This window comes from Trichosurus vulpecula, chromosome 6 (genome assembly GCF_011100635.1).
Source record: "Trichosurus vulpecula isolate mTriVul1 chromosome 6, mTriVul1.pri, whole genome shotgun sequence".
NCBI lineage: Eukaryota > Metazoa > Chordata > Mammalia > Diprotodontia > Phalangeridae > Trichosurus > Trichosurus vulpecula.
This window is the reverse complement of record NC_050578.1, coordinates 262,112,870-262,131,775: the sequence shown is the minus strand read 5'-3', so window position 1 is coordinate 262,131,775 and position 18,906 is coordinate 262,112,870. Positions and strand designations below refer to the sequence as shown.

At 35.1% G+C, this 18,906-nt stretch overlaps 1 protein-coding gene across 1 annotated transcript; it reads right to left on the bottom strand.

Moving 5' to 3' along the window:
- Positions 1-17,345: 17,345 nt before the first annotated feature.
- Positions 17,346-18,293, bottom strand: LOC118854015 (olfactory receptor 5D18-like). Its single transcript, XM_036764321.1, has one exon. It carries the CDS (start codon positions 18,291-18,293, stop codon positions 17,346-17,348), a length of 948 nt encoding a protein of 315 aa, XP_036620216.1.
- Positions 18,294-18,906: the final 613 nt, after the last annotated feature.

Sequence of the window (18,906 nt, the reverse complement as noted above, 5' to 3'; positions counted from 1 at the left end):
CGTTCTGTGGATTGACTAATTATTGATTCATCAATTTGTCAATTAAATTATTTTACAATCTTTAAATCTTCACCAAATTCATTGCCATCAGCATATTCTCATTTGAGTTGAATTAGAGAAACTTATGCATGTAGATCTCCCTAGTCTTGAATCCCTTGAACTTATTGGTGTCCATCCCAAAATATAACTATAAACTAAAACTATAACTATATGTAACAATATATAACTATGTACATATATATATAAAACTATGATGTTAATAAAATATATTGATATTCTATTGTTATGCTTATTATATAATGTGATTATACTACAATTAAAATATAATATAATTAATATTGTAGCAGCATGTAACCCTAGGGTACTAGACAAGAGAAGTTCTTTTCAAATATGATTTCTCACCGGGTCTGCCATTCCAATAAGTTCTCAATTCACTATATTGCATTATTACAGGAAAGACTAACACACTCTATGTTTTGATGGTGATACCCTGCAGACTTCTAAATAACTGAATTTCTACACTAATATTGTATCACTGCTCACTTTTAGGCTGATGATCTTTTGCCACTTGGAGGCAGGTAAGTGGCACAGTGGATAAAGAGTTGGCCTGGAGATAAGAAGACCTGAGATGAAATTTGGCCTCAGAGACTTACTGGCTGTACAACACTGGGCGAAACACTCAACTTCTGTTTGCTTCAGTTTCCGCAAATGTGAAGTTATAATAATAATAACACCTACCTCCCATAGTTGTTTTGAAGATCAAAGGAGATTAAATATGGAGAGAGACCTTAGCAGAGTTCCTGGAACATAATTTTAATAAATGTTTATTTATTTCCCAGTTTCTACAAATTGCTTCTCTGTCTCTCAATTCCATCAAAGCTTTTTGTAGTATATCTGGCTAACAAACGCAGTTCTCTTTCTGTACCTCCTGTTCTGACCCACTTTTTTCTCCATGTTTCCCCTCTCCCAATCATTTCAGCATCTATTCACATGAAAATATCATCTGAATATTCAATTCTACCTGTACATTTCACCTATGATCTTTGTTTTGAGCAAGGATTACACTTCAAGAAAGATTTTACATTTTATGTTCTTTCCACCAGTTCTCAATGAGAATTGGGAGAAGTTTCTTTATAGCCTTAGGATCATCCACTAACAAAGCCCATTTTGTGCATTTCTATATAAACTTCTCATTGGATCTAACTACTGCCTTGCTTATGAACTTCTTTGCATTTCAATTGATATTTATTTTAATGCACTGTGATTACTCTCAATGTTTTCTCATCAGTATATAAATTCTCTCCTCTCCTGCCCATCCTCTCTCTCCATGTATAGATAGATTATAGATATAGATCTATCTATCCTTCATATCTACTCTCTCTATATAGACAGATATATGTATATATATATGTATATATATACACATATAATTTCTATGTAGAGAAATAGAAAAATATTTGACTGAAACATTTCATTTTGATACATTTAACTCCTCCCTGTATACCTTCCATCACACTTTGTGTGCCCCCTTCATGTTCCCACTTGACAGTTTAAGGCCCTAGGAACTAAATGCTCTTAGGATTTAATCTTTGTTCCTTTTAATGCTTAACATATAGCAAGTATATGTGAATAACTAATTGTAATATCTCTTTAAATATTTTTATATTTTAAAAGAAATGTTAGGACTGGGAAAAAGGAATTTTTAAATTAATTTTTAATTGTAACAAGTTAGGACTTGCTTCAGGATGGTTGGGGAACCATTTTTAAGAAGTAAATTTTCATCTTCTTTAAAAGAGAGATAATAGCAGTGCCAAGTTCACAAAGTTGCTGTCAGAATCAAATAAGGTAATCTTTGTAAACAGCTTAGAAAAACTCCTGACACATAATAGGTTCTATATAAATCTTGGCTATTGTTATCATTATTAATTATTATTTACATTATAGTTTAAGGAAGGGAGAGGAAAAAAGGAGAGGCTCATAAGTTTCATCATTCACTTAATATATTAGACCGTTAAAAAAACACCTATATGTGGAAGGCCATCTGAAATATTATGGACACACAAATGCCTGTCACTCATATATATGCTCACAAATCTTAAACATAAGGAGAAGGCAAGGCACACACCTATAATTCACTGTGATACAACAAAAGTATTCAAGGTATAAAAGGGAGAATTGGGGTAAAAAAAAACTACTAAAAGACATTTGAGAAAGAATATATTTTTTATATATAAGGGGGGATAAATACGGAGGAAAGAAGAGACCAAAATGCCTTTTAGAAGAAGTAGACCTTGTAAATGAGAGGATTCAATACAGATATAAAGGGAAATTAGTTCTAGGTTTGGAATTTGGGATGTCAAAGGTCACACAGTCCAGAGTAGTGTGAATAAGAGTTTAGGACAAAGGAAAATTTAAAAGTTGGAGTTGACAAGGAAAATGGAAACAAGAACAAATGATATAAATTTAATGATGCAAAGCTACAGTAACCATGTTTTACCTTAAAAACAAACACAATAATATGGCAAGCCAGGTCCCCTACTTCTCTGCAGAGGTAATGGACCATTTTATCTCTCTCTCTCTCTCTCTCTCTCTCTCTCTCTCTCGCTCTATCGCTCTCTTTCTCTCTCTCTCCCTCCTTTGCTCTCCCCACTCTGTCTGAAGGACTTACTCTTACTTTTTTGAAGAAGGAAAATTTTAGGAAGTTTAAGGTAAACAAAAGATATGAATAAAATATTATTTGTCAAAAAGGAAAGAGTCTTCCAGTAATAATGTGAAGTACTGGTTGGGAAAGGTGTTTAAACTGAAGGGGACAAAGATAAGTTCAGTGATTATGGTAATACTTTATGTAAGAAATGGTGACAACATCCTTGAATATTATCCAATAATAAAATGAAATGGGAGACAAATTTAAAAGACACACATGCTAGCCAAAATGCCTCTGATTTTTCACTATATGACTCAGTATTATGTTGTTCTAGAAAAGAAAGAATGGAATGGAAGTAGGTCCAATAAGATGAAGATGATTAAGAAAAGTGGAAAAAAAAGTTTGAAAATAAAATGAGGGAGTTATCAATGGAGAGACATAAGGAGTTTGATGGTCAATACACTCAGCATTTCAATGAAACAAGGTACAAGGAAACATAATCTCTTGCTGTCCCATCCCCCCTCCAAAAAGTACTCAAAAGGATTATAGATATTTTTGAGCTACACAATATGAAAATTTTATTCCATCTTAATATTTTATGTTCTTTAGGCTCACATCCTTTCAAGATCTCCATTTTAATATGTCTTTTCCTAGAATTCCATACTGCTTTGGTATTTTTCATTCTATGCTCTGTGACCCTTTCCATATTTAGTATGTTTTGTTCTCTACTATAACTTCCTTTCCAGATATAAGACTTTATGTTCCAGGTTCTTTGATATTTTTCATTTATTATACCATGCATTCTATATTTTATATGATGTTATATATATATGTATATATGATATTATTTATTTCTCAAAAGCTCCTTTCTATTTTAAATTTGCATGCTAATTCTCAGCTTCATCATTCTCTGATCTCTTTCATAAGATTTCTTTCAATTTGGACATTCTGTGTTGTAATAATACCTCTCCCAATTCATCTCCTTCCAATTATAACATAATTATAAATTGCAATTAATAATTATATTTTATAATATATAAATAATTTTATAATTTATAAATAACACATTTATAATTATAATAAAAAAGAGATAAGATAGGTGGACAACACAACTCTTAATGACATACCTTAGGGGAAAAAATGAACAAAATTCCCCTCCATGAGTAAGTTTTGTTATCCCTTTTTGCTAGTAGGTAGAGAAAAATACTAATTCCAATCCCTAACTCTCCCTTTGGCCCATAATTGAATTGTGAGCCTATTAGGGGAAAAATGGAATTAAGGTTGAAGGTTGCAACACCCTACATGAAACTTTGGCTATCTTCTTACCTAATCTTGCTTCTTGACTTCTTTGAGCTCTTTTTTTTTTCCTTCAAGGACCATGAAATTCTTCCTCCAGTGTGTCTATAGTTTATGTCCTATACCTCTGTATGTAGTTTTTCCTATCAAGTTATCTATAATACTCAGTAAAATCCTACCTTAAGGTCCACTGCTCATTAATAACATTAAAAGTATCCCCTTGATTTAGTACAGTACTTTGCACATAGTAGGTGCTTAATAAATACTTCTTGAATTGCTGACTTGACATATGACAAAATAAATGTGGAACATTCTCCGTCAACCTCTTGTTTCCTGGAAGTTCTTTTCTGCTTTAATTGAAATGACCTAAATTGCAATGGGATTTCTTTTGTCTAGTCCCTCAGCACTGACATTGGAAGGAGAGGGGCAATATTTACATGAAGCTACTCACCAGAAGATGCATATTTGTGTATGATTCATTTCTTAGAAATGAGTTGCTTGAAACATTGAACTTGGTGACAAAATATTTCCATGATTTAAAATAAGGTAAAACAAACAAGAAACAAAAATAAAATAAAAATTTAGGTAATAGCAATTTTAAGAGTTAGAATCCACAGTGATGAAACATTAAAAAAAATCTTTCTCACAGAGCAATAAAGGAGAAGAATATTCTCCTCATTTCATAATGTAGTTCTGAGTTAGACAGAAAGGAAGAAAGTAACAAGCCATTATACTTTGTTTGGAAGTATATCAGGAAAAGATGCAGAAGATATGATTTCCATCTCTAGGACCCTTGGGAAAAAGTCTATGGAGACTCTTTCCTTAGTTTTTTTTTTCCCCTGAACACTGAGAAGTCATTAAAAGGAATCTTGAGTTTCCTCTGTCTTGTTCTCTGAGGGGAATTTCCATGAAATCTCAGAGAAGATGTACCTTCATAAGTTTATTTCCTGTGTTCCTTAATTGCATATCAATAAAACCTACATTGCAATGTCAAGATTAGGGAAAAAAATTCTAGGATAACACAGCAGTAAATATCAATGATGAAAATAATTGCTGATCTCAATACATTCTCCTCAGTATTGAGGATGGGACTTGCCATATGTCTTTATCCATAATTGGCCGACCATGAGGTTGATGAATAGAACTGTCTCTTTCATCCATGTCCTTTCAGGAAGTCTACAAGGAAGAGGACTCTTGAGCTAAGCTAAGGTTCAGATATTCAATGGAAAGGAGGTGCTAATCTAGGGATTTCCTTTTATGAAACTTGTGAGGATATATAACTCTTCCATTAGAGTCATGCACTATTTATCAAGAAAACCTGTGCTGAGAAGAAATCTTTCCTCCTTCAAGAGACCATCCTAATTGCCAGGAGTAAAACAGTTAGGTTATTTGCGAGGCATGATTGGGACTAGAAGGAGTTGTATTCAAAAATTAAATGGTGACACACAATTTAAAGTAAAAGAACAATAGTGATATTACAAATATTAACTATAAACTAAAATATCAGTAGTGACATCCATCTTTAGACCTTTATTTGGGAAGCTGTGATACATATTTTTCAACACATTGCTCCAGTGAGAAGCAATATATAATACTGTATTCAAAGAAAAAAATTGTTACTAAACGTCAGAGGAAGAAGGTTTGGATTCTGGCTCTCCCATTTGGACCTTGAACAATTTAATTAACTTCTCTGAACCGCAGTTTCCTCTTCTTAAAAAAATATTATTTATTTATTTAATATTTTAGTTTTCAGCATTGATTTCCACAAGTTTGAATTATAAATTTTTCCCCATTTCTACCCTCCCCCCAACTCCAAGATGGCATATATTCTGATTTCCCTGTTCCCTAGTCAGCCCTCCATTCTGTCACCCCACTCCCCCTCATCCCCTTTACCCTTACTTTCTTGTAGGGCAAGACAGATTTCTATGCCACACTGCCTGTATATCTTATTTCCTAGTTGCATGCAAAAACGTTTTTTTTTGAACATCTGCTTTTAAAACTTTGAATTCCAAATTCTCTCCCCTCTTCCCTCCCCACCTGCCCTCCCTAAGAAGGCAAGCAATTCAACATAGGCCACATGTATATCATTACGCAAATCCCTTCCACAATGCTCATGTTCTGAAAGACTAACTATATTTTGCTCCTTCCTATCCTATCCCCCTTTATCCAGTTTTCTACCTTGACCCTGTCCCTTTTCAAAAGTGTTTGCTTTTGATTACCTCCTCCCCCTGTCTGCCCTCCTTTCTATCATCCTCCCTTTTTATCTCCTTCCTCCTTCTTTCCTGTGGAGTAAGATACCCAATTGAGTGTGTATGTTATTCCCTCCTCAGGTCAAATCCGATGAGAGCAAGATTCACTCATTCCTCCTCACCTGCCCCCTCTTCCCTTTCTACAGAACTGCTTTTTCTTGTCAATTTTATGTGACATAATTTACCCTATTCTATGTCTCCTTTTCTCCCTCTCTCAATATAATCCTCTCTCATCCCTTAAGTTGATTTTAATTTTTTAGATATCATCCCTACATATGCAACTCACCCTGTGCCCTCTGTCTACACACACACACACACACACACACATATGTATGTTACCTTCACTTACCATAATACTGAGGTTTCACAAATTATACACATCTTGACATGTAGGAATGTAAACAAAACAGTTCAACTTTAGTAAGTCCCTTATGATTTATCTTTCTTGTTTACCTTTTCATGCTTCTCTTGATTCTTTTGTTTGAAAGTCAAATTTTCTATTCAGCTCTGGTCTTTTCACTAAGAAAGCTTGAAAGTCCTCTATTTTGTTGAAAATCCATATTTTGCGTTGGAGCATGATACACAGTTTTGCTGGGTAGGTGATTCTTGATTTTAATCCTAGCTCCTTTGACCTCTGGAATATCACATTCCTAGCCCTTCGATCCTTTAAAGTAGAAGCTGCTAGATCTTGAATTATCCTGATTATGTTTCCACAGTATTCAAATTGTTTTTTTCTGGCTACTTGCAGTATTTTCTCCTTGAATGGGAGCTCTGGAATTTGGTGACAATATCCCTAGGAGGTTTCTGGGATCTTTTTGAGGAGGCAATCAGTGGATTCTTTCAATTTCTATTTTGCCCTCTGGCTCTAGAATATCAGGGAAGTTCTCCTTGATAATTTCTTGAAAGATGATGTCTTTTTTTTGAGCATCGCTTTCAGGTAGTCCAGTAATTTTTAAATTATCTCTCCTGGATCTATTTTCCAGGTGAGTGGTTTTTCCAAGGAGATATTTTGCATTGTCTTCCATTTTTTTCATTCCTTTGGTTCTCTTTTATAACATCTTGATTTCACATAAAGTCATTAGCTTCCACTTGCTCAAATCTAATTTTTAAGCTAGTATTTTCTTCAGTGGTCTTTTGAACCTCCTTTTCCATTTGGATAAGTTTGCCTTTCAAGGCATTATTCTCCTCATCGGCTTTTTGGAGCTCTTTTGCCATTTCAGTTAGTCTATTTTTAAGGTGTTATTTTCTTCAGTATATTTTTGGGTCTCCTTTAGCAAGTCATTGACTTGTTTTTCATGGTTTTCCCACATCACTCTCATTTCTCTTCCCAGTTTTTCCTCTACTTCTCTAACTTGCTTTTCCAAAACCTTTTTGAGCTCTTCCGTAGCCTGAGACCAGTTCATGTTTGTCTTGGAGGCTTTTGATGTAGGCTCTTTGACTTTGTTGACTTCTTCTGGCTGTATGTTTTGGTCTTCTTTGTCACCAAAGAAAGATTCCAAAATCTGAGTCTGAGTCTGAGTCCATTTTCACTGCCTGGCCATGTTCCCAGCCAACTACTTGAGTTTTTCATCTGGGTATAACTGCTTATAAAGTACAGAGTACTTTCTCCCAAGCTTCAGGGGCTGCACTGTTATTTTCAGAACTATTTCTGCACAACAAGCTCTGCCACACCATTGCTCCTCCTCCCCCAAGAACCACCAACCCAGACCACCACTAAGACCTTAAGCAGGCTTTGTACTCCTGCTCTGATCTGCCACTTAATCCCTCCCACCAGGTGTGCCTGGGGCTGGAAGCAACTGCAGCTGTAGTTCCATACTGCACCTCTTCTGCTCCCCCCAGGGTGGTGGCCGATCTGCCAACTCCTTTCACTCTGTCTCCCCCAGTATTTCCCACTAACCTTCTCTGTTGTCTTTGGTGTTTGTGGGTTGAGAAGTCTGGTAACTGCCACAGTTCACTGATTCAGAGAAATAGCACCTGTTCTGCCCAGCTCCAGGTCTAGTTGGTTGGGGCGTAGCCCACACTGAGCTCTGCTCCACCCTGCTCCCAGAATGGGGCCATAGACATTACCCAGCAAACATCCGTGCAGTCCTGGGCTGGACCCCTGCTTCCCTCCACTACTCTGTGTGTTCTGCAGTTCTGGAATTTGTTCAGAGCCATTTTTTATTGGCATTTGGAGGGTCCTGGGGAAAAGCCTTAGGCTAGTCCGTGCTTTACAGCCACCATCTTGGCTCTGCCCCCAGTTTTCTCTTCTGTAAAAGGAAGGTGTTGGACTAGGTGAACTCTAATGTCACTTATATCTCCAAATGTATGAGGCTTACTTTCTTTGTTCTTTTTTTAATCCAAGTTGTTTTTTGTTGCTCTTTCTTTTTATATCAGCTTTTTCCCTGCAAAGTCTCACCAGCCCAACAACAAATACTCCAACACTAACAAAGAAAAAGAAAAAACACACAACTAGCAAGTCAGTTTTTATATTCTGAATTCAAAATCTATAATTCTGAACATCTTTACTGAGAAGTAGGTATTTTTCCTCATAATATTCTTAGATTGGAAAAAAAAAACTTAAATTCTACTGCACATCAACTTATTCCACCAAAAACGAGATTTGGCTACATAACTTCTGTCTTTTCCTTCTGTCTTAAATGTATTAATTAAGTGAGACCAAGCAAAGTGACCATTGGAACTCTCTAAGGGCCTTACCCAGGTTGGGATGTTCTTTTCCTTTTGTCTCTTTCCATGTCAATTCAGAAAAGTCTTCCTTGGGGGTACCCAAAAACATCTTCACAACATCACCAGAATCAATTAACACACATTTATTTTATTTTGATCATGAAGATGGAGGTCCAGATATTTTCTCTGATCATCATAACTTCTTGAATTTCCAAAATAGGAATTAATCAAGTGAAATATTTTTTTTTCCTTTTCCTTGGTTCGGATAACAAAAAACCATAATAAGTTAACAATCTGAAGAATTGTAGACAGATAAAGCTAATTGCTAACCTTTAACCTACTCCTCATTATGCCTTTTTTTTTGTTTGTTTGTTATTTACTGCAAACAACACTCTTTTGAGCAGTATTATACAAATGGACCCACAGGCTTGCAACAAAACTCAAGTCTATACTGCCATCCCTCTTGATGTCTTGAAAATCCAAAGGGCAGGAGGGCAAAGTCAAAATGGCAAAACAGTGGGAAAAAGTATAACCTAGCTCTCCCACAAAGATAAAGAAAATGTACCATGCAGAATTTTCATGTGGAAATCCAAGAAAAAAATATAGCATTATTCTAGGCTATTTTTTCCAGTATGAGGAAACAAATAGAAAAGTCTTAGACAGTAAAAATAGAGATTGGCCAGGAGTACACTTTGTAGAGCACATAAGTACTTGGGGCTGAAAAAGAACCCAGACAGGGGCAGAAGGAGGTGCCTAATGGTCCCTAAACTTGTGCAGACTCTGAGAAAAGATGTCATTTTATAGCTCTATAGATCGTTATACTGTTGTGGTTAAATAATTCAGGACAGACTGAGAAGTTGTGGTGGCAAGGTCTCTAGCTACGTACTGAAAATAGAGCAATGAGTAAGTAGCTGTGTGACTCTGAACCCAGAATCAGAACAGAGACTTAGTTCTAATCACCAGCCCAGGCTGAAAACTATGATGGAGTAAACAGGCTGGAATCCCATACCAAAGGGGATCATTTGAATCTGCAGAGCTTCACAGGAAAATGAGAGTGGCTGAGCCTAACAGCAGTCTACAGGAACTTCTTCTAACTAGGAAAAAGTTAACAGGTGTTGTCTTGAGACTCACAACTTGGTCAGGAACTTGTATAGATCTGAATAAGAAATCACTGAGGGGACTTTATCCCAGATCACATAACTTGGAAAGCAAATGAGAGTAGTAGAGGAGAGAGAGAGAGAGAGAGAGAGAGAGAGAGAGAGAGAGAGAGAGAGAGAGAGAAAGAAACCATGGAAGAAAGATGAAAAGGGAATTGATGGATTGCAATAAAAGGTACAAAACCTTATCCAAGAAAATAATGTTTGAAAATTAGAAGTAAACAAATAGAAAATGACTCCATAAGAAATCAAGGAATAGTAAGAGAGTCAAAAGACTGGAAAAATAGGAAAAAAAGTAGATACACTGAAGGTAGATGTGCAGCCCAGAAAAGGGCACAACAAGACCTCACACCAGAAGTATGAATCCTCCATGAACAGTCCGTACATGCTATTCAGAAGCAAAATAAGGAGAGAAACAAGGAAAAGAACAAATATATAAGAAAATATGATGAAGTAAAATATACAATTAATAATCATAACTGTGAATTTTGATGGAACAAACTCACCTTTAAAAGGTAAGAGGAGGGGCAGCTAGGTGGTGCAGTGAGTAGAGCACCGGGCCCTGGAGTCAGGAGGACCTGAGTTCAAATCCGGCCTCAGACGCTTGACACATGTACTAGCTATGTGACCTTGGGCAAGTCTCTTAACCCCAATTGCTCTGCCAAAAATGAAAAAAATAATAATAATAAAATTTTGAAAAAAAGGAAAGAGGATAGTAGAATGGATTAGAAAAGAGAATTGAACAGTATTTTGTTTAAAAGAAATATCCTGGGCAGAAAAAAATACACACAGTTAAAATAAGTCAATGAAGCAGAACCCATTAAGATTTAGTTGAGTGCGGTTCTCTGCTGCCGGCCCAGGCTCCCACACATAGACTGTGTTTGCAGAAGTCAGCCATGATGTTCCAGAACTTAATGAAAAATGTTTGGACTCCATTGAGGTCCTACTATGCCCAGGTTTACCAGGAGATCTGGGTAGGAATGGGTAAGATGGGGTACACTGTTTACAAAATCAGAAGTACTCATAAAAAAGCCAAAGTTTTGAAAGGTTCAAATTTAGTTGCTTTTGCTCATGGATGTCATTAACAGGATTTACCTTAGGATTGTGCATAATGTGAAACATCAGGCTGGCTGTAAATTTGGGCATTGATGACATTGATGACAGATGAAAGAATGCAAGGATTTCCACGTTACCTTTTAGGTTTTTACAGTGAAATAAAGTCATACATATATATATATATATATACACACGTAAATTAAAAAAAAGATTTAGTTGAAATAAAAAAAAGAAGCCTGGAGAAACAATCATAATCTCAGAAAAAGCTACAGCACAATAGATCAAAATAAGAGAGATAAACAAAGAAACTGCATTTTGCCCAAAAGTAACTGTAAACTATAAACATTGAATTGATATTAACACAAAACATATATTGCACAAATTCTTAGCATCTATATTCTTAAAGTAAATATTAAATGAGTTATAGGGAGAAGGAGCCTAATTATAATAGTTGCAACCTCAGTATACCCTTCTCAGACCAAATTAAATCAAACCAAAATAAATTGCCCCCAAATGAAAGTTGAATCATTTTTAAAAAGTTATATATGATAGACTTCCAAATAATATTGAATGGAAGTAAAAAGAAATATCATTATTCTTATATATGTGGGTTACCTTCAGAGAATTTAACCATGCACTGGGCCATAAAACCCTCACAAACAAAGAAAAACACAAATGTTAAATACAGCTTTCATTGTCCACATACAATAAATTTAAATTTAATAAATAATCTCTGAAGAAAATACTAAAAAAAAATGAAAAATCAATAACTCAGGCATACAGTTTGACTGGGTTAAGGAACAAATTATATAAATAATAATTGATTGTATAAAAAAACTAGGTATTATAATAAGGAAATGTTTCATTTCTATGTTTTCTAGTTTTTTTAAATAGAAATGAGTGTTGTTTCACACACACAAAGCTTTTGATCTGTATCTAATGATGTAGTCACATAATTTTTTGTTGCTATAAATATGATTAATGGTTTTAGCCTTCATTAAGACGAACCAGCTCCATATTCCTGCTAGAAATTCAGCCTGGAAATAAAGTACAACCTTTTTGATATTTTCTTAATTCCCTATCCTTGGCACATTGGTCACACTGTGTTTTAACACACTATCATATTGTAAGCTGAAGTTCAATTAGATAAAACAGCAAATTTTTTAAAAAATTAAAAAAAATACATAGGAGGCGAAGCTCCCACATAAAGATATTCAGCATTAAGAATTCATCTCTTGAGGTTTTTAGGTAGACAGGAGAACCTTATCTTATGCACTTGGAGTGTATAAGGCTATCCTAAAATACAATAAGTCTTTTTAAACATGAGAAAATATGAATATTTTCACCTAGGTACTAGCATTTTAGTGTCACAAAGTTTATGTTTCTCATATTAGCTTCAATAGAAATAATTGATTAATAATATAGCCAAATCTGTGCATATTCAATGAATAAGTAAGTAAAAGTCTGGGGAAACAGTTTCAAAAAGAACAGCTTATAAGGGAAACACACAGGAAAATAAAAATATCTGCAATTATAGCCTAACACAGAAGAGGAAAGAAAAATCATTTCCAATTTCTCAAGGAATTTGAAGATGAGGTCTTTAAAAAAGTCCCAGGTTAGGAATCTCTTCAGGGATAACCATGAATATGAAAGGCTCAGATTAGCCCCCACCTATAGCTACAACATTTGTCAGGTTCACTCACTCAACTCATACCAAATGGTTGATGTTTATTTTTTCCTACCAAGAAAATTCTACCGGTAATCTTATGGAAGATTATCCTCCTAATCAGTGCCTCATGAGTCACCATTATTGTGCTTAACCTTCAAAGGCATAGCAAAAAAATACAGAATATTTCCCACATACTTTCCCCAAATACATTCAGAAAACAGGAGGGATGGAAGAATGAGTATGAACTCAAAGTTTAATGATAACTTACATATGCACATGTATTGGACACACATGGCCAGAGTCACTAACATTTTCATCTGCTGAATTGGGGCTGAGAGGGTCCTGCATTCCCTTCAACAGAGGTGTTACCAGGTTCTTTTTATCTAGAGTCCTATAAAGCTCTTTCAGCTAGAATCACAAGTCTTAGCATCATCAGAATCATTGTCCTTTGATTTTTTATGAGCCTGAACTTTGATTATGATCATCTACTCCAGTCAGCAGATGATAGAAAGCTTGCCTTGGGGAGGGGAAGGGGAGAGAAAGAAAAATGAAAAAAAAAGCTCCTTCACTACCTAAGTCATTCACATTTCCTTAGGGTGATTAGTCTCAGTTCAATAATTTTCAGGTTCCATATGCTATAGGGAATTTAATATAAATGTTTGGCAAGACAAAAGTGTGAACAAGTCTATTCCCAGGGGGATTTTTGAATTCCTGACCTCTTCAAATACACTTAAGGTATTCGTGCTTTGTATTCTCTCTAAGCTAAAAAACATCTTTTTTTTGACAATTTGAAGTGTTCCCCCATAACATCACTTTCTTTTAGTCTCATGTGTCCTTTGGCTTTTACTTAAGTATTACTGGAGTACCTTCTCCCCGTATGTTTAAATAAATGTTCTTGTAATATATATAAAAGGTTCTTTGGCTCAAAATGTTTTCACAATATTTTTGTTTTGTTTTTTTTCCCTCTATAACACATTTCTATTTGTGAGTAAACAGAGTGATTTAAATATAATTTGACATTTCTTAGTGACTTCTTAATGGCCATTAAGAGCATCACTTCCTACACACAAGCCAGGCAGCATTTGCAGAAATTCTTGTCTTTCTAAAAAAAGAAACCCAAAGTATTCACAAGCAAGTCAGAAAAAAAAAGCATCAAAGGAATGCAGAGGCCACCAACAGCAATGAAGCCATGGAGATAGTTCTTTGAGAAAATACCTTCCACCCCTCAGAGACATGAGTATCTTCATACTCCTCCCTATTTAGTATTTCTTTGGTGATCTCATCAATTGCAATGTATTCAATTACCATACTTATACAAAAGATTCTCACATGTATTTATCCAGTCCTAACCTCACTCTGCACGGGCTGTCTCATATCTCAAACTTTTTATTGGATACATGAAGATACTATTGACATTTTAACTCTACATGTTAAAATTAAACATATTATCTTTTCCTGAATACCTTATTTCCCTCTTTTCATAACTTTTCCAACTATCAAGGACACTATCATCCTCCCAGTTACCCAGGCTAATAAACAAACATCAGCTTTGACTTCTTACTCACTCTCTATCAATAGGTATATTCAGTTGGTTGCAATATGCTATCAACTTTTTTACCTTCTCAACATTTCTTTGATGCATGTTATTCTCTGCTCTTACCATGCTGCCATGCTAGTTCCAGTTCTCATCATCTTGTCCCTGGACTATTACAACATCCCACTGAATGGTCATCCTGCCTCAAGCCTCTAAGCACTCCAATCTATCCTACTCTGAGCTATCAAAATGATCATCCTAAAGTGTAGATCTGACCATTCTCTTATTCAATAAACTCTGTTAATTCTTGATTTCCACCAGTTTCAAATATAAAAACCTTTCATTATATTTGAAAGATCTTCACAAATTTGCCCCTCTTTACGTTTCCATTTTCCATATTTTCTTCTTTTCCAAGAACTCTGATATGATGATTCTAACCTTTTTTCTGCCCTTAAATATTTTTCATCTCTCATTTCTGTCAATTTTCATTGATTTTCTCACATGCCTAAGATTCTCCAACTCTTTTATACTTGGTTCTACTTCCTGCCTTCCATGGTTTCCTTTAAGTCTCAGTTGAATCCCTCTATTTGCAATAAGCCTTCCTTGTACCTCCAGCTATTATGAGTGTTTTCTTTCTGATGTAATCTCACATATATTGTCATAAATTTTTTTTTAATTTTTACTTTCTTCCACTATCATTTGAGACTGGCATGGTAACATTAAGTCATATAGCTGACTAGGGATTTTCTTAAGATTGCTAAAATAGCTATGATTTCTACTAATTTTGATTGAGATAAAAAAATCAGATGGGGTAAAAGAATTTATGATATATTCCTGGAAATCTCAGAATTTTCCCTTCTCACTCGATTATGGATTTACTAGATCTGATGACATTTTTTCTTCACTTATTTTTGAAATGAAAGTCTCACAAGCATATCTTTTGAAATGTAAATATTTATCTTCTCCGTCCAGTGGCCTTAAATTTCTGCCTTCCATTTGGCAGCTACAATCCGAAATTATACCTTCTTTTTTTTCTGTTCTTTCTCTGACATAATTGGAGAATATATAAGCTTCAAAATAATCTCTTTTCTTTCCTCAGAGCTAATTAAGAACTCTAGGCCTATGCCAATGCTTATAATGAATGGGGTTTTGCCTCTTACATATCTGCATATTTATCAACTTGTTTGGCAGCAGCTGCTATCAAATAATCTCTGGATATTTTCATAATAATATCCTGTATATATCTCTTCTGTGCATAGATTTTTGCATGGTTTCCCCAAATTGATTATTAGTTTCTTGTGCACAAGGACCATTTTTGCCTTTCTGTTTAGACCAATAGATTAACAGAGTGCTAGGTAGACAGTAGGTACTGAATACATTGGCATTGACTTGGTTTATTGCTCTGGAGAACAATATGTAGTTTAATATTTGCCTTAGCCTGAAAAGTAAGCTATTTCACAGGTATTTGAGAGCTATTGTAGAATTTTATCATTGTCTAGAATAAAATATTGTCAGTTATTTTATCCTTCAAAGAAATAGCAAAGTGAGAATATTTTAAAGCAGTAGTTCTCAAAGTGTAGTCCAAAGAGCTCTCAAGGTCCCTGAAACCCTTCTACTCACTCTCATGTAACAAACATTTTTAAGCACTTGCTATGTGGCAAGAGCTTTGTTAAATTCTGGATATACAAATAGAGGCAAAAGACATTTCCTTCCTTCAAGGAGCTTAAAATCTAATGAGGAAGGCTATGTAGATATAGATACACACAGGTACATACATGCATGCATATATACATATGCACACATAGATGTGTAAACATGCATGTGTACATACATATATAGATATATGTGTTTGTATACACATGTGTTCTTGCACATAAATACATGTATACACATGTATGAAACAGACATATGTCTCTATATCTCTATCTATCTATCTAGCAGAGGAAAGGCTTGACGTAAAAGATGGGATTTTAGTTCTGGTAGCAAAATTACAGGAAAGAAATAGGGTAGTTCCATGGGGTAATTGTGGTTAAAAAAATAAATTCATACTAATGCCAAGGTATTTTTATTTTTAAAAAATAGTATAGAATTATCTCAGAGAAACAAAACTTTTTTGAGGTCCTTGGTTTTTAAGACTATGAAGGGATCCTGAGAAAAAAGTTTTGAGAATTCCAGGAAAAAGAGAAAGGAAAATCTGATTTTTCTTTAAATAAAGGAGTTCTATTTCTAAGATTTCATTATTCATATCAAAAGAGAAATACACAAGGCACTTCTTTCTTCATTTCCACACTGTCAATACACAATATTTCTTTGTGAGAGTAAGTTAAACTGTAATAACATTAGTCCTCCTGATTCACTGCTATGGTACTTAGTCAACTCTGTGTCTATTTCAACAGTCTCAATGTTTGATGCTCCAATGTTTCTCTCTAACTGCCAAGTACTAGTCAATCTCCTCATACCCAGATTTCACTTCATTTTTGATCCTTTCTTCACTGTACATGAGTGTGAAGAGAAGGTTGCAGGAAAGAAAACAGCTGTCCAATTCTGTGAAATGAGTAAATTTATTTTATCATCAAATTATAGAAGATCACCTTTGGTATGAGGCTGGATTTGCCCCATTAAGTTATGTATAAGAGGTTTTGTTGGGATGGGTTATTTGATTGTTTTTGTTTTGTCTTTCTTTTTCTGAAGTAATTATTTTCACATTAAACAATGTTGCTTCTTCATTTTTATATAGGCTCATGAATCTATTATGGATATCTGCAGTAACCAAATGTTGGAAATTAGAAAAGTACTACAGTACTATAAAATGATGAATATATGATGTAAATATCCCAAATACCAAGTACCAATAATATTAGTGAAAAAATATTTTGTTGTTCTTGTTTTGTCAATGAGCCATGTCTGACTGTTTTTGACTGCATTTTCTAGGAAGAGATACTGGAGTAGTTTGCCATCTCCTTTTCCTGCTCATCTTACAAATGAGGAAACTGAGACAAAATGAGCTAAGTGACTTGGCCAGAGTCACAGGGGTACTGGACTAGGAGCTTCCTAACTTCAGGGCCAGTACTATCTATACACTGTGCCACTTAGCTTGCACTTCCATTAATTTCCTGATTGTTTGTTTCACATCTTTATTCCTCAAACTGTATATTAAGGGGTTCAGCATGGGGATCACAATTGTATAAAACACAGTGTTTACTCTTACTAGAAGCCATGAGCTTTTGGAACTGGGCACACAGTAGAGGAACAGGATGATTCCAAAGAAGATGGTAACACCTGTCAAGTGGGAGGCACAAGTAGAGAAGGCTTTATATCTACCACTAGCTGAATGCATCTTCAGGACAGTAACAAAAATGAAAAGATACGATGTAAGTACAATAATGAGGGTGAAAAATGTATTAAAATTAGCAAGGATAAAAAAGATTGCCTCTGTAACACGAGTATCAGAGATGGAGGCAGAAAGGATAGCAGAATACTCACAGAGAAAATTATTAATGATGTTGATCCCAGAAAATGACAATATAAGGAGAGAGTAGATGAATATAGTAGAAGAAATTATACCCCATGTATATACTGCTGTCAGCAATAGGGCACAGCGTTTATGGGACATGACAACTACATATAGCAAGGGATTGCAAATTGCCACAAAGCGGTCATAGGCCATCACTGCTAATAAGAATGCCTCTGTAACCACACAGATGGCAGCAAAAGAATATTGGGTAATGCAGGGAGCAAAAGAGAGGCGTCTGTCTTCCACAAGCAAGATCTGTAACAATTTGGGTGTAATTACAGTAGAGTAACAGAAGTCTAAAAAAGACAAATGACTAAGGAAAAGGTACATGGGGGTATGGAGTTTGGGGTTAATCCTGATGATCACAATCATGCCCAGGTTTCCTACTACAGTAATCATATAGATCACCAGGAATATGAAGAACAAAGGGATTTGGAGCTCTGGGTAATCAGAGAATCCTAAAAGGATGAAGATGACATCACTCTCATTTCTGTCAGCATTCCCCATGGTTCCTACTGGAGAAAATCACAGAATGCCAGGGTTTTAGTACAGTTGGAAAAGCTCTCAATGGCCATATAGTCGAAAATTGATAAACAATATTACTATCACATCAGTCAATCAGTAATCAATCCAATAAACATTTTTCATGTATTCCCCATGTGTCAGGTACAGTGCTAAGGGCTGAGGACAAAAAGAAAACCAAAAGACAATGGAAAGGGAGAGACAACATGTAATCAATTATGTATAAATAAGCTATATCCAGAATAAATTGAATCACAAGAAAATCACCAAAGAGAAGACCCTAGAATTGATTGGGATTGATGGAGATTTCCTGTAGAATGTGGATTTATAGCAGGGTTTGAAGGAAACCAGGAGTCAAAGATGACAATTTATCACCTAGTCTTTATTTGAAGACTTGAAGGTGGGAGGGGACTCACTTTTTGTGGAAGCATCCCATTTGTCTTGCATAGCTTAATTGGGATGAACTCAGATACATATTAAACACACATTTTTCTCTTTGTGTTTCTTCATATCACTTCTTGTACTCTTTTCTGGAAGTAATGTCTCTCCCACAGCTGCCATATAATTTTTCTAAAGCATGCATCTGAACTTGTGTCCC